This window comes from Paramisgurnus dabryanus, chromosome 5 (genome assembly GCF_030506205.2).
Source record: "Paramisgurnus dabryanus chromosome 5, PD_genome_1.1, whole genome shotgun sequence".
NCBI classification, from domain to species: Eukaryota; Metazoa; Chordata; class Actinopteri; order Cypriniformes; family Cobitidae; genus Paramisgurnus; species Paramisgurnus dabryanus.
In genome coordinates, this window is record NC_133341.1 from 15185301 (window position 1) to 15206925 (window position 21625).

At 40.7% G+C, this 21625-nt stretch overlaps 1 protein-coding gene across 2 annotated transcripts; it reads right to left on the bottom strand.

Moving 5' to 3' along the window:
- nova1 (NOVA alternative splicing regulator 1) lies at positions 1 to 21578 on the bottom strand. 2 transcript variants are annotated; one of them, XM_065293519.2, is made up of 4 exons: positions 20871 to 21578; positions 13162 to 13305; positions 7278 to 7444; positions 1 to 6554 (listed from the first exon to the last, which is right to left on the bottom strand). In XM_065293519.2, the coding sequence occupies exons 1-4, from the start codon at positions 21025 to 21027 to the stop codon at positions 5535 to 5537; spliced, it is 1488 nt and encodes a 495-aa protein (XP_065149591.1). In that variant the 5' UTR covers positions 21028 to 21578; the 3' UTR covers positions 1 to 5534. The 2 variants fall into 2 exon arrangements, with proteins under 2 accessions (XP_065149591.1, XP_065149592.1); XM_065293520.2 differs by lacking the exon at positions 20871 to 21578 and adding an exon at positions 17980 to 18596.
- Between the last annotated feature and the right edge of the window lie 47 nt (positions 21579 to 21625).

A 21625-nucleotide genomic window follows, 5' to 3' on the forward strand; every position in this document is an offset into this window, starting at 1 on the left:
CTTTTTCAGAGGTTTCTGCAATTTATTTTCCATTCCTCTAAACTGAACAGAACGTACAGTTTTGAAAATCAAAAATAACACCTTTCACTTTCAAAGCAGTTCAGCTTCACACAGTTGGCAATTACAATGGTAACAATAGTGTCTGCATGTACCTACACTCACAAACACAAACCCATGCAAACTTTCTCATTAACTCACTCACATTGACACTCACTCAATCTCTCTGTCTCTCACACATGCACGCACCCATACACACGCACACACACGCACACACACACACACACTCAAGGGAATGTTATAGGAGAGACAGTGGAATGCAGGACACACATCATACACTCTCCTTCTGACCTCTCCTCCCCGAAATGAACAAAAATACAAAAATAAAACACACTTTAAAAAATTACAACTCATTTACAAACACCAAAGAATGAAAAGAATAAAAACACAACAACAGGAAAAACAACAATATATCTGTCAAAGTTTTCCATGTTAAAAACAGGTTGCTTGGTTCAGTTTTGCATCCAGTAGAAGGTTACACTGTGTGTGTGTGTGTTTGTGATGGGACCTAATGCTCAGTAAAGTGCATTTGATACATCAGCAGACAGGAGGAGAGAAATGAATTTTGGGTGCTAATGTGGCTCTGGGCCTTCCTAACACTGACAGATATGATTGAATTACATGAACTTTACAACCTCCGCCGTAAACGTCACACCTAAGACATTTAACATTGAAATAACATTTTGTTTCAGTTTATGCAAATGTAAATACATTCATAAATTACATGTGGGGTTAGGAGAATCAAGCTGAGAAACTAGAGAAGTCTGAAACCAATGAATGCAGTTCTTCATGTGAACAAACGTGACCGTAGCCCAAATTCGAAATTAAACGACATTTCCATGCATGGGTGTTTTCCCTTGAAATCAGAGACCGAGAGATGTCTCGCTTTGCCGTAAACTGGAATCCTTTCGCTTTTTCATAAATTCCTGATTGACTCCAGTTCCCATGGTTACGCTGCAGTTCTTAGGCCTATGTGTATTGGCGTTTATAAGGCCACACCCATCTGACCGAGAGAAACATATGCAGTAAAAACCAGAGAAAAATAAAAAGAATGTAGTGACAAAAGAAAGAGTGCTCCGTTTGTGACACATGCAGAACCGTGTCTCAGAGCGACATAGGACACAGAACGGTTACTTCTTTTTTTTTATTATTATTATTATTATTCTTTTTTTTAAATGTTCGTCTGTTAGTTTTGATTTCCCACCCCTCAATAATTCACTTGGATATCATGCAATAGAGACGTGCAAAAAGATAACACCTAAATCCACAAAACACACTTTCATAAATGGCTGTGTTATGAGTGCTTAATAACATGTGTATAACATATGTATGCCTACTCCATGCCGACCTACAGGGACAATATGACGTAAAAGCAGTGCGGAAGCCACAGGTTAAACGAATGCACAGGATGCTTCTACTGAGTGTATCAAAACCATATGGATGCATAAAACAATGCTTCTCTTAGTCTACGCAGCTATGGGGTAAAAACAACAATTCTTTTCAATCGTTGATTATCTTTTCATTGGAACTAAAAGATACTGATTGATTGGCACTTGTTCAATGCTTCTAAATAAGTTATTGATATCTAACGTTTCATCACACACCTACACGTTGAGAAGCTGTGATGGTCTAGTTTGGCACAGGTTGACTATTATTACTGCGTCTATGTAATTTATATCGATACACCTCGTTTATACCCCTGTCGAAAACGAGCACAATCCTAATCAAAAGACCAGACATAGTTTTTTTTCAACTAAAATATTTCTGTATATTTCACTTATCAAATAGCAGCATTTTTTCATATTTTATTTTTTTTTAAACTTACGGTATTACAAAAAAGTACATGTAAACCTATTCATTCAAAATTTGTAGTAAATCCAAAGGCTCATACAACAGACATAACAAAACACAAAACTTGACAACATGCTACAATATTGCTTCCAATAGTTCTTTACATTTTAAGTCGATCTAAAATTATCAGTGACGTAGATATGGACACTGGCACTCCAAAGAGAGCAACTCTAATGCACAAACAAATCGCAAAGCTAATCGTAACCAGGCTTGATTGGCACTTTCATCATCCACACGAGTATAACGGATAATCACACACCGAAACCAACAGCGCAAGACTGCATTTAGACCACAAACTAGAGGAACTACATCAAAATACACGAAGAACATGAGACGCGACGGATTCCACAGTTTCATTTTTAAAAAAATGAAGGAAAATGCAGAGATGAGTTTTAGATAGTTCTCAGAGAGAGGAGAGAGAACATAGAGCACAAACGAAGCAATCGTTTGCCATTGAGGTGCGGCTATCACATCCATCTCCCTTGTTGTTTTGTGTTTTATATGTTTTGTTTTTTACCCAGAGTTCCGGGTTTACGCACCTCTATGTTCTCTCCGCACAGATTCCCTGTCCTAGCTAAGTTAAGGTAGAGTCATTTTCAGGCAAGGGAGAAAGTGTATTAATGTTAGATTATGTGGCGCGTCAGTCCAGAGGTACGGTGTTCACCACGCAGGGCAGAATACCCATCGGCCCCTGCAGGGACACACGGACCTCCGCGCACGCGCGACACATCCGTGGCGACCAGCAGCCTGGAGAGGAAGAAAGTGAGAGGAGAAAGAGGCTCGATGCGAAATGCTGGAAGAGCAGAAAAGACAAAAGTGGGAGAGAAAGACATAAGGGGTCAAAGACGACAGAAAGAGAAAAGAGGTAGTGCTAAGATAGAGAGAGAACAAGAGACTGGAGAGCGAGAGACACTTGACCCTAATGTCGTGAACGTATATATCTCGAAATGTCAAGCTTATTTTCAGCATATATAATTGCGTTTTTCCAAATATAAATTAGTCCGTCACCCTTAGTTAATAATCATGTTACCCTCATATTGTTGCACTGCAGTGCTTGTGCTTCTGAAATCAGGTACATAGTTTGATCTCCGAAGAGTATTGAATAGCTATTACTTTGAGAACCTGATATCCTATGGCTGGTACAGTTAATAATTAAAAATTGTGTGTGTTAAACTTTAAATGGCATTTAAAAACAGCAATGAGGAGAGACGGGAAATGCCATTAGTGATAATATTCCCCGTAATTATGCAATGGATAGAAATAGGTTACTCTCTCCCCCTCTTAATCTCGATCTCTCTCTTTCTCTCTCTCCCCTCCTTTTTCTACGTTTTCGCTCGCCCCTCACAGAGCAGATAAGAGGGCTGGTAGTTGGAGGGAGATGATGAATGTCTTTTAGAGTGTGTATGTAGGTCAGCAGTAGATTGGGCTGTGCGGTGTTGTTGTTATATATAGAAGTTCAGGGTTCAAATGGAGATCTGCTAATTGATGACAGGCCCGGACGCTGCGGGGGAATCTGACCCTCAGCGACCTCCGGTTTTGCGAAAGAGCCAGGTAAACTACAGGTAGACGTTCCTACGGAGGGGCCGGTCTTGTGCTCGCTCGGTTTCATTGCTTTGTTCCGTCACGCTGTGTCATAATGGACGCGCCCTCGATGGTGTGAAATATGTACAGTACATTCCATAGTTGCGATGGCGTCAGGCCGCTGGATTCACAGTGTGGTTCAGAGACGATCGCTCGCTCTTTGTACGGGACCTCCCGCTCACTCCCCATGCAAGAGACAATTGCTGGCAAGACCGAAAACGCTGTTAGCAGCAAACACTTTGATGCAGTGGAATTAAGTAATGATTAACTATCACCGCTTTCTGTGCAACTGTTGATCAGTCGAAAAGGTGGAGGGCAAATGAAACTCTCCAGCAATGCCTTAGAGACATCGGGCAAAGGGAACGGCCTGCAGTCTCGATGCTGTTAGACGTTTGGTTTCTCGAAGGAAGCAGATGTAAGATCGGTTAATCTGCAAGAGTTTGCCTTGCAGTAACGCTGCTTTACAGTAGAAGGCTGAAGGTAGACAGTCATTCGAGTAGCGTCCTCTGGCCTTCGAATGAGTTCGAACAGGTTACAAAAGCTGTGTGTCATTTCAGTCTCTCGTTCACTACCTCAACTGCACCTCTGCTGCCAGCCTGACGCAAACAGGGTTCAACCGCGACATGAACGAGGTGGCACTCGTAATGCACCCAAGACTTTGCTGCACTGCATACAAACTGGAAATCTTTCTCCTTTCTCGAACATGAGGTATGACAACCTGAGCTCCTTTCAAAACAAAACAGGCACAGACATTGCCTGGCTCCTCCAATCAGAGGAAGAGGAGGAGTTAAGAGGTACATCTGTCTAAACAGGTCCAATTATTTTTCAAGTTCAGGATTCTTCAGTTCCTTGGTAGCGTGTCCGAAGGTTTTCCGTAGTGAGAGATAAAAGTTACCGAGGCAAAACAGACATTTTTTTTTAAGTGTACTGTTTTGTCTCTGCTCTGGCGGGATCTTTTGAATATCCACTTATTGTTAGCCTCATCATGGGTAAAATGCCCCCTAATAATTAACAAAGGCTTTAACAAACCCACGCATAATTTCTCAAATCAAAATCTCTTAAAATCGTATGCGTTTTCTTATAGCACCAAAGTGGGATCCTGTGACTAAACTGCACTTGCAAGTAAGTTTGTATGTATTCATGTAAATGCATGTGATGTATGTTTTACATTCCTGTTCTCGAATGGTAAGTATGTGACTTTTGACGTATGCCGTCTGTCTGTGTCTGCGGCTGAAGTTTAGGTTTGCTCTCAACAGCATCTCAGTTTGATACTATATGTACATATAAAAAGCCCAACAATATCAGGAAGTCTTTATACATTCAGGTCAACCTGGAATCACAGGTTTGAGTAAATCTAAAAGAGACTGAATGTGAACATATGTGTGAATCGACCATAATGAAGAATAATCACAGAGATCCAGTAACGTGAGCAGGTGTTTCAGATTAAGCCTTGGTTGAAAATAATAAGGGAGTTAATATAATGTTTCAGAACTATCTTCAAAGTATGCGAGCCATCAAGATGGCCTTTTCATTTTTAGGCCTACGGTATAGTTGTGGAGATTGGATTTACTATTAATAAAACAATCAAAAGAGGGAGCACTTTGAACTCCTATCTCCTTGCTCAGGGTGTGGATCAGGTCTTGAACTAAACTGTGAGGGTTCTGCAGTGGAAGCAAAAAACTGAAAATTAAATCCAAAAGACCCCGGCTATGAGAGGAAGTGAGGTTTAAGCTCCTCCTCCTCTGAGTGCCCCAGGGCACAGTATTCAGACCTACATAACCGAACACTTTTAAAAATACAGCAGAATTTCAGTCACAAAATATCACATTTCGCCCCAAACAGGTTATCAATTCACAGTTCCGCATCAGATCTTTTTCGTTGGTTTTGTTGTTGTCCTTATTTTGTTTTGAAATATTTGGACGTGTTTTAAGCCCCGACCCGTTCCATTCTTTCTCTCTTTCTCATTCTTCCAGTCATCTTTTTAATTCTCTCTTTTTTTCTTCGGTTCCCATTTTTGTTGTTCCCCTCCCCGCTCCTGTCCATCACTAGCCCACCTTCTGAGGATTGGTGGCACGGACACCTTGCTCGTACGTGATTCGCTGGCTGATGAGATACTGAGCGGCTTGCGTCGCCGCTGGTGACCCCGTGATGGTAACTTTGCGATTGCGTGTGCCTGGAATGAACTCGCCTTTTTTGGAGATCTGAATTCGTGCCCCTGTCAGCTCCTGATACTCCACCAGAGTCTTGCCACCTTTTCCCAAAATGGCACCGACCAAGTTTTCTGGCACGGCGATCTCAACCACTTCCTTTCCACCTTCTGCCAGCTTCTCTGTGCCTAGCAGAGATGATGCCACCAGTGGGGATGAAGGATTCAGGTAACCGTTAGATGCTCCTGTGGCAGCCGCTAGAGAGCCGAGTGAGAAGCCCCCTAAGCTAGGAGCTGCGGGATGACCGCCTCCTCCAGAGGCTTCGCTGGCATATGTGGCAAGCAGGTTGGCTGCAGCCGCAGCTGCAGGATTGGCACTAGCTGCAACGGCAGCAAGCACTCCAGATGCCGCGGCCGGGTTGAGACCCAGCCCCAACGTATTGGTGTTGTAGCCATAACTGGCTAAAGTGTTCAGGGCCGACGTAATGGCAAGCAGATCATTACCGGAAAGACTAGACATAGCCGTAGGAAACCCTCCCATGCCTGCAAGGCCCGCTTGGCCGAGGAGCGTCGAGGCTGTGGCCGCCGCAGCGGCGTTGGGCAAGACCTCCGTAGAGTTGGCGAAGGGGGATCCGGTAGGGTTGGAGTTGGCCACTGGGCCGGTGATGTTGGAATAACTGATATTGAGACAGCTACTGCTCTGTGGGTCCTCCTGGATCTTCTGAACAATGATCTCCACAGCCTTTCGGTTCTGCTCCGGTTCCCCGCTCACCGTCACGACGCGCTCCTGCAGATTGATGCCCTCGGGCTTCTGAGAAAGCTGTACCCAGGCTCCCGATTGCTCCATCACAGCCTTAACTGTAGCCCCACCCTTACCGATGATGAGTCCTGCAGTGCTGTTGGGCACGATCAGTTTAGCCTGTGGAGGAGGGGGGAGTGTCATTTTGATTGAGGAATTACATGCATAACATGCATAAGACTGCACACAGCCCCAAAAATAGACACTGCTATATAATCTAAGATGCATCTGTGGATGTTTACCTTCTAATAATGTATAAGAATGTGCTTGGCTGCTTTAACGTTTACAATATCTAACCCTGCATGCTTGGATGTGTTTAAGTTTGTATACCAGCATGTGTGTGACTGTGTAAGGAGGTCTATCTCTTAAGTCAGTGCTTATTTCTGCCATTTGTTGATCCCTGGTCTTACATTGCAGCTGCTCTCTCACTCACTCACTCTCTCTTTCTCATTCTGCCAGTATCAAGCAGGTAAAAATAACCCACGGCTCTCTCACTTTGCTGCCCCTCTCAGTCTCTCTTCCCTTGGGGACAACCACCAGCCTGCCCTGTGCTCTACCTCTACTGGGCTGGTACATTCGCCTGAAGTGTTTAGCGGTGCTTATTTAGCAGTGTTGCTCATCACTGTCAGATAGCTGTCCTTGTCTGGAATGTCATTTTATAACCAAATAATAGAACATTATTAGACTAAGCTGGGGTTCATGGACTCATATTTATGCATGTATCATAACTTAAAAGTTGCTTGTGCAACACATTTTACTAACTAATTCTCATGAATACTAAGTTGTGTTGGGGTTTGTTGTGGAGTTTGTGTTGTAGTGGTACGGCAGCCTCACAAAACAAACCTGTTTAACACGATCTGGGTTTACAGTGGTCTGTGGCTGGAGAATGCTGACCGGTTCAGTCTTTTGACTGCTCTGAGGCATTTCACGAACTTTTTCCGCGATGAAGTTATGGACTCCATTTAGTGCTTCCACCGTACCCTGAATCAAACAAACACGCTCTGTCGTACCTAAACAAACACAAAGTCACAAATATAAAAACACATATCAGTATGCAGAGTTTGCATGTGAAAAACAAAAGGCTGACATATTAAAGGTTCAGATGAAACAGCCGATTAACGTCTCTGTCAAAAATGAGATAATTATTGTAACTAAATGCTCTACACATACTATACGTTCATCAAATACTTTTGTGTAAAATCCGCTTAATCCTGCCCTGAGGCCATTCAGAAATATAGTTTTTAAGGAGGCATTTATTAAAGGATTACTCCACTGTCTTAAAAAATTCCAATAATTTACTCTACCTCATGTCTTCTAAAATGTTTATGTCTTTGTTTGTTCAGTCGAGAAGAAATTAAGTTTTTTAAGAAAAACATTCCATGATTTTTGTCAATTTAATAGACTTCATTGGACCCCAACACTTTACACACTACAAAAACGACATTCTTAGTGTTTTTGTCTTGTTTTAGAAGAAATATGTAAAAATTCTTAAACAGGGTTCCCACACCTTAGTTAACTTCAAATTCAAGGACCTTTCAAGGACTTTCCAGGTCCAATAACCTCAAATTCAAGGACTAATTGTGGGGACACACTGCAAGTGAGAGCAAGGTTACATTGTGTTACATTTTAAGATACATTGTTATAGTTCCCTTTCACTGGAACTCGCACTGAGTCACTGCGGTGACACTTTGGGGACGCGTCCAGGGGTAAGTGTGTCTGAATGTGTATATCAAATTCAACCAATGGTAAGGCTTCACGACAAAGACAGGGTGACGCGGAAGTATATCCCTATCTGAAATATTGCCAAAGACGGCGTTACAGGGACGCAGGAAGTATGGCAAGGGATACGCAGCATTTTCATGTGTCAAACAAACTATGCAAAAAAGCATTTTGGTATGAAATAACATATCCATACAGAAGATATAAGCATTTAAAGTGAACAGTTTAGCACGTGTGCTTAAAAAGTCTAGAATTTTTATGATATTATCCTATACCACACAGGGAATAATATGGATTTTTTTCCAGTAAACTTCTTGTCTAAAATAGATTAAAGCACTTTTAATGACCTGTATCTATGTACGTATAATTTCAAAATTGATTTTTTTCCCCAGATTCACAAACTTTCAAGGATTTCAAGGACCCGTGGGAACCCTGTTAAATTAAGATGTTTTTCTTGATAAGCAAAATGATCTAAGAAAATAAGTCTAGTTTATGGACAAAAAAATATACAAAGTGAATCTCTGCTAAAAAACAAGCAAAAATATCTGTCAATGGGGTGAGAAAATAAATCTTAAAATAAGTTTTATTTTTTCTCAAACACTTAATTTAAGCAAAAACTTCTCACCCCATTGGCAGATATTTTTTGCTTGTTTTAAGCACAAATTTACTTAAATTGTAAATTTTTGTCTAAAGACTATACTTGCTCATCAAGAAAAAACATCTTGATTTAAGAATTTTTAGATTCTCTACTGAAAACAAGACAAAAATAGTAAGTAAGAATGTCATTTTTTTGCAGTGCAGTTTAAATGCAATTTAAAATTGCAGTTTCAAAGCAGCTTTAAATGGCTCTAAATGATCCCAATGGAGGCATAAGGGTCTAATCTAGCAAAACGATCGTCATTTTCAGCAAGAAAAATTAAAAATATGTATTTTTAAACCACAACTTCTCGTTTTGCACAAGCCGTGTAATGCACCAGCGCGACCTCACGTAATGCGTCATCACATCGAAAGGTCATCCATGACCTATGTGAAACTACCGCCCAGTGTTTACAAGTGTGGAGAAGAGGACCGTTCTGACGTTGTTGTATGTGGAATGATATTAATTAATGTCCTTGTGTTATATTTATTTAAAATGGTCGCAAAATTTTTCTTCTTAATTGAACAAAGGAAGACATAAACATTTTGGATAATATGGGGGTAAGAAAATTTTCTTCCTGATTTTTTTTAAGAAAGTGGAGTAATTCTAAAACAATTCTCATTACACGAAATATAAGGCACTATGACATATCCATTATTGAGATTTATTGTATTTCAGGATGTCATAAAATCACTTAAAAACATTTTAAACAAGCACTTTCTTCATTAATTATGAATGCAACAAGGTATAAAGAGGAATGAACTTCTGTCAGCATGGTGTAATTCATGTATGCATCAAAATCTAAACTAACCCGATCGCTCCTGCGGGACCTGCCGCACAAATGTTCAAGACACACACACACACACACTACTAATCTCTGGCATCTCACTGCCTTAAAGCACTCGACCTGTCCAGAATCTTGCTGTAAGTGTTAGAGAACCGCAGAGTTTTGACCGGGCTGTAACGAATTCTCTACGGCCGGAGAGATGAAATCTATAGCAAGTATTGTTACACAATCTTCTGCGTATTGTGTCGACATGAATTCAGACTGGGATTTGTTCAGTCTTGTGGTGGAAATTATCATTCAGTGTCCTAAATATACTGTCATGATCTTCAGTTTCATTTAGAGAGAGAGAAAAAGAGAGAGAGAGAGATGTAGAGTATGTAGGTTGTTGCTGTGTGTTTGTTTCTGGGCAACGGTACGGAGGGATAGTTGTGCATGTGCTGCAACACACATGCATACTCGACCGAGTGTTTGTTCCTCGGCTGTGATGTTATTTTTTTAACCACCGGATTGAGTATCGCACATCTGTTCTTATCTAAATCACAGCACATATGCCAAAGTACAGCATTTTTTCGAGAGTGTGTGGGACACAAACTCTTCCTTAGTTTTGACATTTTCTTTTAAACATGTTAAAAAGCTTAGATGAAATATTTACAGATAAAACACATGAAAGAATAGGTGTGCTTGTTAATTTCAGTCTTTTTTATGTCTCAGAAGGTTATGGAAAGAGTTTGCAATTAAATGAATTAAAACAAAAAATGTAATTTACATTTCCTAGTGTGATGGGCTTCAGTGAGTGTGTGTGTGGTAAAGGACACCTTGGCTGAAGTAAAGCCACTCGGCGTTAGGCGAATTCTTTTTATAGCTCTCTTGGGAGCCAGAGAGAGTTTAAATGTTTCCCTTTCAGCATCTCATAAGACAAATGAGGTCTGGAAGAGAAGCTGCTATTATATCAGAGAGAAGAATGATTTAGGATGTGCTGGTGTTTGTTTGTGCCAGATCAGCATCGCATTGTTTAGTTTGATGTGCTGCGAATTGTATTGAGTGGTACTATGACGTTATGCTGTTGGTATAACCAAAAAAAAATAAACAGGTCGAGGCTGAGATATGATCAAATTGTTGTACATACAGTGGGTTGACGACAGGTGAGACTGCAAGAGAGAGAGAGAGAGAGAGAGAGAGAGAGAGAGAGAGAGAGACTGTGTGTGTGTGTGTGTGTGTGTTAAAATAAGGGTGAAAGACTAAACAGTTGGTCTCAAGATACGTTCAGTGATAAGGTGATACGGTCTGTGCTTCGAGTGCATTTCTTCCTCTATGTGATGTCATGACTTTGGGCTCGCATAATTTGTTTGATTTTGTTTCTTTAGGTCCACCCTTAAGCAACTGCATCTCAACAAATGATTAATTATAAAAAAGCTGGCAAAATGAAACAGGAAAGAGGTGAAAAACAGCAAACAAGCTTTATTTCTTTTTTGCTATTTTCCTTTTTTAGTTTGTAAATTTCAGTTCCTTTTGATAGGGTTCAGGTATTGTTTGAGTGCTTTTTTATATTTTTTTAAATGTTCCCACACATATTCATTTAATTTTTGTTAGCTTTACGATAAAATGTAAGTTATGCTTGGCATTCAGATTTGTACGTGTCCTTGCTTTACATTGCGTCTCTTTCACATTTAATTTAAAAGAGGGATGTAACGGTGTGTGTGTGTAAAATAAATGAAAACAGATATTCACAGACAAATAATGTTGACAATATTTAGCTTCATGCTTCACAGCTGCAACACATGCACACACGCAGTCGTCTTCTCTTTCTCACACACTTCCTCCTCTCCCTATGGACACATTCTCCACTGTCATTCTCTACCGACTTTATTTTTTTCTCAGACATAAAGCAGGTTTTTAACGGCACACGTGGTAAAACAGATACTATAGTCAATGACACAGACAGGCCAACATCTGTAAACAGACTCATATACGGCACATGCAGCAAAGCTCTCAGTGTACTATTCAGAACTCTTACAAGCTGATTACTCTCTAAAGAGTTTCTTTGCAGACAGATTTCAATGCGCAAAATATGTACTTATGTGGAAAATCAATGTTTATTAGCGGGAATTATGCATTTACTTAAAACAAATTAAACATGCATTCCTTTAAATTAAAAACAAACCCTCTAATTAGAAACAAAAAAGTGTGGTTAAAAGCTCCAAAGAACTTTTTATTTTTGTTTTTATATTAGAAAACCTGTGTGCTGGAGCTTAAAGATAATATACAAAGAATGCAGATCTAAAGAATCTACCATCTGAGAACGGAGAATATTTTTAATTTCAACCGTACCAAGAACCCGCGTGATTGCTTCCTTTAAAAAACTGCTGAACCTTTATTTTTTAAGTCTTTAATGTGAATGAGAGTAATGCATGGCACCATTAACTGTGACATCTGCTGCACAGAAAACTAAATGATTTAACTGTGAGGATTTATAACAAGATCGAATAACAAAGTATGAATACATGAGATATAGAGGAGTGTTTTATTTATAATAAACCAAACACTAAGTACAAAGCTATGAGATGTTAGTCATTAAAACTTAATGGGGCTGTTTCCCGGACAGGGTTTAGATTACTAGTTCTTAGTTTTTATAAACAAACCTTACAACCAAACAATACTGGTGTGCATCTTGAGACAAAACAGTGCCACTGATATACGTTAAGATTAGGGCTGTCAAGCAATTAAAATATTTAATCTAATAAATCTAATTAATCGCATTTTATCGCACATAAATATTTGCATGTAAATAGAGATATAACCCACAAACTGAATAAAATAAACAGTGCTTTTCATGTTTTATTTTTTTTAAGTTGGTCTGTGATTTAAAGTACATAAATTGAATAAAGTAATCAAATGTAAAATAATACTGCATACACTATAAAAAATGGTGTGATTTTAAGTTATGTTTATTATATTTTAAAGACCCACACTTATTAAGACCAATGATATTGGACCCATTAACTTTCTCTCTAATTTAGCGCATATGTACACTTGTCAGAGCGCCGTCAGTGAAATCTATTTCACTTGAGGAATGTCCTAATAAATTAAACTCAGTTTCGCGTCTCAGCTACAGCCTTGATTTCAACACTGCTGCGTCCTCAAATCCATTCCCCTTGGATCATTCTGAGTCCATATAATTTAAACTCCATTTCTTATTTGTACCACATTCGCTCCAATGTACTTCTATGACACGCCAAGGTTAACTTTTAGGCTGTAATAGAAATTGTTTAATTAAAGGGCACCAGAATACAAGATCATTTTTAAAACCCATGCTCAGGTAGCATTTGTGTTCTGTCTGAAGCCTTGAGATGCGGATTTCCATGCACTGCTTTAGATACACGCAGTCGCGTGCACACAAAAACACATTATTTACCCCCATAACTAATTAATAATTAACAGCCCTATGTGAGTGCAAGATGTTTTTAAATTAAGGCAGTTCAAACATGCATTTTGGTCTTGGACTTGGATAAGCCCTGTCTGGGTTACTGTCACAATATCTTTAATCAGAGATGTTTTAAATGTGAGTGTTGTCATATGCATGATACCTGGGTAGAAGTCTTTAGATTTGGATAGTTTGATGGTGGCTCCAGTCTCTTTCTGAAGCTGGACGATGGTCTGCCCCCCTTTACCGATGATTGAACCAGCAGCGTAGCTGGGAATCAACACCTTCAGGAAATATTCACCCTCCTCTGCACACACACACCAAACACAAACACACCATTAAAACCTCTTTACAAATCTCTGTTATATATATTAATAAGTTATCCATTGTTTGTACTGTAGTTCAACATACACTGTTTAGAATTTAAAATAAAATTAACAACATTTTACAATTGAAGTAACAATAATAATTTCTTATAAATGAAGACCTCAGCTGCAAGAGCAGCTAAACACAACCGCCATCAAAAATTATATTGACCAAATGATCTCGGCACAAATACCAGTTTGTTGGCAGAATCTGTTAAACACAACATGAATCATTAAAGTCCTCTAAGTACACAGAAGAATTGCATGAACGAGTGTACAATTTATTTGAACTTTCCCGACTAGTGAGAAGTTGCTATAAATTATAAAAATAAAGTCATATTAGCTTAAGTTATTTTAACTTTATTTTTATAATTTATTGCGACTTCTCACTAGTCAAAAAAGATGATATTAATTATAAGTTTAAAAGTTTAAAAAGGTTTTTTGTGTGGAGGGTTCTGGAGCAAAAGTGTTCAATACCAATGAAAAGTCACATTTGTGAAAATAAGGCATTTCCATTTCTGACTAATTACCTTTTCATTGCCATTAAAATGAAATTTCTGAACCCAAACATAAGAGCCTGATCAAAAAATTGTATTTACATGTCAGCTATATTCAGAGGGTTTAAAAATATTATTTTTGTTGTAATTAATCTGCATTTTGTAGTCATTTTGCTTAATTCAGAGGATTTGACTATCAAGGCACTGGGTGGTATAAGATTCTGGCGGTACCACAGTTTCACGGTGTTGCTGTATATTTTAAAATGCCAGGTAAAAATTATTATAATTTAAATTATAATAAGCTTTCAAAAAATATATATTTTCATAATGTATATTAAATGTAAACATCAATCAATCACGTGACTTAATGATTTCATGGATTTTGTATAAACAAAGCTCATAATTTGGAGACGGTATGACAGAACATTTTAGTGATTTTGAAACCTTGACTGTTTTAAACCTCGGTATACCTTGAAACCGGTAACCGGCCCATGCCTAGTTCTAATTGTAGTTAGGTTATATAGGTTTTCATAAAGTCAAGCAGAGGCTACCATCATATAACATCACAGCCCCTTACTACAATTCCTCATTATGAGGCAACATACAAAATAAACATGATAAGAGTACCGCCTGCTTCTTTTGTTCGTTTTGCTCTTTTTTTCACTCTCTCCCTGATGAGTTCCTAGCGATTCTGCCTCTGTCCCACTTTCTCCACATGCAGAGATAAAGTGACCTGCTTTGGATTGGTAGAGGTCTAAATTTAACCAAACTATCTTTACGTTTTGTGTCCTTCACTATCTTCTCCACCATCTGAGTTTCTCTCTCTCTCACACACAGAAAGGGTCGGCCGTATGACAAACCAGTCGGATCTTTGGCATGATGGTACAGTATTAGACGCAGAAGTTCAGGTTTAAAAAGCATGTGGAACGGGTGGTATTTAGGCAGCCTGTAGCGCTTCGCTGTGCCGAGGCAATGGCTTGTGGGTAATTGCTTGGAAGGCTGTTTGGGCAGGAACATATGGATGCTAAATCCTCAGATTTGTCCTGAAGAACCCAGCCAACACCGCATAAGTCAGTCAGAGGTTCCCAAGAGGATGAGAGGCTTCCCTTTCCCACTTCAATATTAGACTTTTCAAATACAACACATGGCCACAACATATGAGTCCATTGGAACATAACAGTAACAATGTTTCAGTACACTAAATTACTATTTTATCAAACTAATCACTACTGTTCATTTATTTGTTTAGGATCTCATTCACTTTCATTCAAAGTGACTTGCAATTGAAGACAACAACAAAGCAATTTGAAGTAAAGAGCTAAAGTACAAAGTTGTTGGCTTGTTCAAAATGTATACTGCATTAATATGTTCATTAACATGATTTAGTCAAGTGATATTAGAAACCCTGAGTCTTTTTAAGATTGTGGTTTAATTTTTTTTTCGTTCTTACTGCATTATTATATTGTGTGAAAGTATGAATTCGCAAGGATGAATGGTTACGAATGTGAATTGTGTGTTTGTATATTAAATCAGTGTCTTTCAGAGACGGCGGTAAATCCGAAAGATAAGATGGGTTTCGCAGACACAAATGCCCCCAATCTCCAGCAGCTGACCCTGTACCACTGCAGAGAGGAGAAGAGAGAGACAGAGACACAACGAGAGATAGAGACTGCAGGATATCAGCAAAAATACTAACAATAAATAAAAAGCAAAGATATATAGAAAGAAGCTGATATTTAAACATGGGATGTAAACAATTAGATACAAATTAAGAATATCGTACATGAAGGAAATACTTTTAGAGGGTAGTACTAGTAAAGGGGGAAAGAACAAGAGAGAATGAAGAGATGGGAGGGGTGCAGGGAAAAGGTGAAAATATTATGGTCTCTAAGCAACTCTGATTGACTCTCTTTTGGAAACACTTGATACGTTCCAAATCACAGTAAAGTCCGTCACATTACACGGCGATGAGTTAAGCTAACCTTACACCAATTTCCCCCGTACATTACGGCTGGTGGGTTATTTCAGTGGAACAACAGTGAAACACAACACGTTGGAAATCGCTTGAAGACCAGACAGGTCAATATGTAATCAACCATCATATAAGGATATAATCTCATTAATATCATGGGAAATCCTGAGAAACTGAACTGCCGGCAGGAGAGAGAGGGCCAGTTAGTGGATGGCACTAAGATCAAAGCAAACATAAGCTTCAGTTGTAATGCATAATGAGACCAAACAGGAAGACAAAATAGGCATGCAAGAAAGAAAGAAAAAAATAAGAAAGATAAAAGAAAGAAAGAAGCTTATACACAGTTTAAGTCACTTATACGCAGCTGAACGTGCAGATAGATAGATACACGAGCAGAATTTCAATTGAAAAGACAATTCGAGAAAAACACTGAGGGACTAAATTCTTAACATTTCCACACATTCCTAAAATAAAAACCGAATGACTGTGGGAATGGTAGAATTAAACTGTATTCCTCACTCTGTTATATAGATCTAAAAAACCTTATCTGCACCGATGGTATTCTTTTGTTCATCCCTCTCTTTTTCTCGCTTTCAAACTGACTGGCTCTGCTCTGTGCTCAGTCACTCTAAAGAAAATCATTTGTTAAATGAATAAGTGCAAATGTCAAAGGGTGAACGATTTATTATTCTCTGCACTGGGACTGACCTCATGGTTTCCTGATAAAACACACGCAACGTCCGACAAATGCTTAATCTCGTAAAGACGTCATACACAAGCGCTCGTACGAATACGCGAGGGCCGAAAGGAAACGATAACCACCGCTACTCTTCATGGGGCCCTTGAGAGAGGGTAGCAGACATGGCGATGATCAGTATGGAGCCGTGAGGAGCGCTTCAATCTGTACCTGTCCTCTGCAGCGCTCCAGGTGCGCAGTGGGATACGCATTACATCATTGCCTCACCCGACTCTATGCTTTTTGCCACACACGACTGACAGGTAATGATAGGAATCTAGTCAATCAGCTAGCTGAGCAAACACACACACACACATGTATACACAGCTGGGAAGATCCTGATCTTATCAATGACTGTTCTGTTAAAGGGGAGGGTGCGAGTGTGAATGGAATGAATGCAGACACTGTTCGAGAGATGGTTTAATGGGGACAGTTTGCAGTAAACGGAGGAAGAGGACAGGACGCAGTGGACACACGCTCAGGAATCCATGATGGAGGTTTTTGAGAGCGCAGCCGGAGGGGTGCGTAGAGAGATAAGGAAAGTGTAAGCGCATTTATACAACACAAATGAAAAGGCAATCAAGGCTCTCTTAATCCCTGAACTGTGTCACATCACAAAGTCTATGGCCAATTATGGGAATCTCAGATTCCCGCCATACACGCTGACAGCCGTTTCACAGAGCGGCGACTGCATGGGGACTGTGTGACCTTGGCCGGCAATGAGCGAAAACTTCACTCTCTCCATTATGGCTCGCCATCACAATTGTTTCTACGACGACTTCGAGATGACATTGTGATGGCGGAACGAGCCAATCAGATGGGCTGCTGTCGCTTACCTGTTGTTAAAAAGCAAACCAAATGCGCATTCTTATGCAGCATTGACTTGAGAATGGTGCTCTGGGACCGCTCCTCTCCCATGCCTTTTACTCACGTTCTCTCTGCTTGCGGCAATGATGTAAGGAAAGCTGGCGTAACAGGTTTTCAGCAGTGAGACTCTGAGTAAATAATACAATCTGTTGCTGCTGTTTGCCAGCGAGCCATACTTGCACAGCCGCAATCATAGCCAGACGGTTAGGGCTCGAACCTACGATCACACACATACCCATGGCACATACAGTGTAATGAGAGTGTCATGCAAACACACAGAGGGATTGGGTCAAGAGGCATTGCATTGTTAAACCTCCCACCCCCAAGCAAGACACACACTCTGCATGTGAAAAGGAGGGCCTGTCCTAGGCACACTGCAAGGACAACCAAGCCTCTCCTCGCAACTGAATGAATGAACGGACGCCAACAGAGGACAGGAGAAGAAAGGGTGAAAGAATGGAGAGCGAAAAGAAAAACGGTCAACTCGTCGGCACGCACCTCTCTCACATTCAACAAGTCAACAAAAGGGGACCGAATCTCTTACCCATTCTGCTGTACTGTGCTGGAGGTGGGGTTCAGATAGCCATGGACGCTGAGAGTCTGTACCAGGGAGCGATGCCTGACTGCAGGCTGATCATAGGAGCTCGGTCGCCGTCAAGGAATGTGGCCAGTCAACCTTTTTCCCCAGGTTCGTATCCGAGAGGGGGACAACGTCAGCGCATCCTCCCCTCCATACCCGCAGTCAGCCCCCGTCTCTCTCTCTCTATATATCCCTCTCTCTCTTTCTCTGATTGTGTGTGATGGTAATGCAATTGCTGTGTGTGTGAGATGCGTGTGTGTGTGTGTGTGTGTGTGAATGTATGTATGAGAGTGTATGTGTGTGTAAAGCGGAGAGGCTTGTATTGTTCAGGCAGAGGCGGACTGACGGGGGGAATCTTCCTACTGCATCACCCTCTGCTTTCCTTCTCATCCATATTCAGCGAGAGCTCCAGCCCTGTGCTGCATTCTACAGAGAGGCACCTAGCGTGTCCAATCACCCCGCACCCCTCCCCGGCGTCACACACACACACATACACACCAAGGCTTTCTTCCTTGTCGCACCCCCCCACTTTGACGCAGCACTATAAAAGACGTAGCGACTCGCTCACGTTTAGGTGAAATATGAAAAGGTGGGATGGAGGGAGGCTGTGGGAGAGAGAAAGAGGAAATGAGAGAGAAAGAGTAAAAGAAAGTGCGAGGGAGTGACCTTGCGTGAGCGAAGAGGAGGTATAGAGTGAAAACGGGGAGGCGGTGGGTTTCTTGGACGGCCATGTTGGAAACACAGCGAGAGAGAAATTTTCGAAAATGGCAGAAAGGATCTGCCGCAGAGCGCCAAGGGGACGGCCAAATAAATTACTGCCTATAAATCCTACAACGCCATACACGACCATTGCACGGATCTGAACGTGGGGGAGGGTTTATAAGACTGGTCCCAGGGTCGTACTTCATTTGCATATGAGCTTTTTTCATCTGATGTTGATGAATCCTACATATCTATACATTGACGTACCCTGCTGGGTGTCTCTGATGCAGCATGCAGAAAGATGCTTCTGTTCAAGCAAACCAATCACGTTCAACACATCCACTGGACATTCTAGAATACATGAGTCCTCTCTCTCTCTATAGCCCCTCCTCTTCCCACCACCTGCCCAATTCACAGTCAACTCACGTCACCACACACTGCAAGGGCACCTGTGTCCTTCTTTCTCTTGCTTTCTCTCCCTCTCTCTAACTCAGACCTTTTGATCCAACACTGAACCACACAAAACCACGCCAACATAAATAGCTCTGCCAAAACCTCCATTAGCAACATTAACATAACATTTCAATTGCGTTTGGTAAAAGGCCGTGCGCACGCGCGCACAAAGCCACCGCATGTGTACTGGTGAAATTAGCATCAGTAATCAATGGTTGTTTACAGAAGAGGGGGCGTAAAGAAAGATTTCGACCATCCTCTTCTTCACTCTCTTCAGGTCAAAGGTCATGTAGGGGGAAGGGGATGTTCATTGATAGGATTATGTTTTAATTAACAAAGCCAGATAGGTGGAGCGATAGAATGAATGATGAGCCAAACTGTCACTGAACAAAGAGCTAACTAACTTCCTGACTACATAAAAAAGACTGATGCATTGGCAAGCTTTCATAAATAGTTGTTAAACTGAATGATAGCATATTTTACTTGTATTCATTTATCATTTAATTAATGTTTTGCAATCCTTAATAATGGAATAATTTGCACAATTGCATTCATAATTTATTATTATCTCATGACTATTATTCCAGAATCAAAGTGAAATATATATCAAAGGGATTCAATACACATATAACGGTATAATTTGTCATATATAAAGCAGACAGTTATCTCAGTCACAAGAATCACAATTTATATACGTAAAATAAAAAATTATTCATTCTTCACCTTAAAGTTACAAGACTTCAGGTCAAGCTCTCAACACTGTAAACTATAAAGTTATAGAGTAATTTATAGAGTGCTTTCCCCACTCTTCTCAAATATCGCAGGGTGATTTTGATCCAGACACTCGCTGGACAGCTGCACGGCTCTCCAAGCTGCTGTCCCACGGATCATGATCAGCAAACTGCCAGAAATGTACACAACTTTCTATTCGCTTCCGTCCAGCATTTCCAAATGCACATGCTTCAATAGTTCAGAAGAGATTTAAAACTTTATCATGTGACCTTCTCATGAGTTATTATTTAAAGACTAATGACTCAGACTATTATAAATAAAGGCAATATGGCTCAGATCTTACAGATTCACGAAACCTGTAGTTCGTCCACAAAATGTAACCATTTACAATTACAGGCGTACATTTAAGACATGACAGTAGCTTCGTGTGCAATCAAATCAAACCCCTTTTTTTGTTATTTATTAAGAGCCCCACATGGTGCCATGGAAAAGGATCCAATCATTTGTTTCCAATCATTTGTTGGAGTCTGTTTCTGCATGTGAATAGGGATTAAACCAAAGCCGCATGTGCGCTTTCTCTTCTTCATTCATTTTATGCTCAATTTAACTTCATTCCCAGAGGAGTTACCAGCAGCACACTGAGCGTCACCCCATAGGGTCAGACAGGGTCAGGCTGGACAGATGCGGCGGGTTTAACAACGTGTCCTATTAATTGAATATCAGAACAGATATACAGTTGCTGTGCTTTTATTTCAGCCAACGGTTTTATTATCTAACCACTTTGCCAAATAAAAAGTAAAGCTGCCCCATGCTTTTCCTTTTAAACCCATAATTATAGTTTATTTTAAATATGCATGTCCAAAACAAGGCTACGGTAAACATAACTGTAATGTGTCGCTTTCCGTTACTTATTTTTGAGCAGCAGGCCCGCGCTGACTGTACCCCCGTGCGTGAAGTGTCGATCTTACCTCCGGTGTTAGTGCGCTTGGTACTGCTCGCCTCGGTCGGTGTTTCCAGCGGTCTTTTTCGGGAATCACAGGGATCCGAGTCCATGTGTGGCGACTGTAAAATGTGCTGAGGAACGGAGAATATCCCGTTCTGCTGAACTGCCCCGCCGGCCATCATTTTGTCACCGGCTGGAGTGTTCACCGCGATACCTCACCTAAAACCGTTAGAAAGACCATAAGTCGCCAATTCCGGTTGGGATTAAAACCGACAAGCGTCTCGTCCCTTATGTTTCTAGATGTCACAAACTGCCATGCCGCGAGCTCGCTTCGCGTGTCCGTTTCTGCTTCGCCGTCCACTATTGCCCGTTGGGAGAAGCGGCGTACGAAAGCTCTAAATATAAAATTCCATTCAGTGAAGTCTATTCATTAGCGCGAAACCGACACTTGAGATGTCTCTGTGTATTAAGCAAAAGCTCACATTCACGCGCACACTCTCGCGCGCAGCGCCCTCTCCAAAAAGATTTCGGATTGCTTAAGCTGACAAACTACGAAAATATAAACAAACCAAAAGCCACGCGCGGAGGAAACGGTGTTTAAAACAATACGGGTTCGCTTGCTTCGTTTCGGTCTCAGTTTAGGCGCGGAATATGTTGTTGTAGTATCGGTCCGTTTATTTTGAAGTGAAGATGAAAAGATTTTGTTTAAGATGCGCGACTCTTGGGCAGCGCGCGTTGGTTGCTTGGATGACAGGTTTCTCGCGCAGCATCGCTGGACCA

Excerpts from the sequence above, each read along its gene's own strand:
- nova1 (XM_065293519.2), bottom strand. The coding sequence starts at position 21,027 with ATGATGGCCGGCGGGGCAGTTCAGCAGAACGGGATATTCTCCGTTCCT. Across the intron at positions 7,445-13,161 it reads ATCTAAAGACTTCTACCCAG|GTACGACAGAGCGTGTTTGT; the intron begins GTATCATGCATA and ends GTGTTTGTTTAG. Across the intron at positions 6,555-7,277 it reads ACCCAGATCGTGTTAAACAG|GCTAAACTGATCGTGCCCAA; the intron begins GTTTGTTTTGTG and ends CCTCCTCCACAG.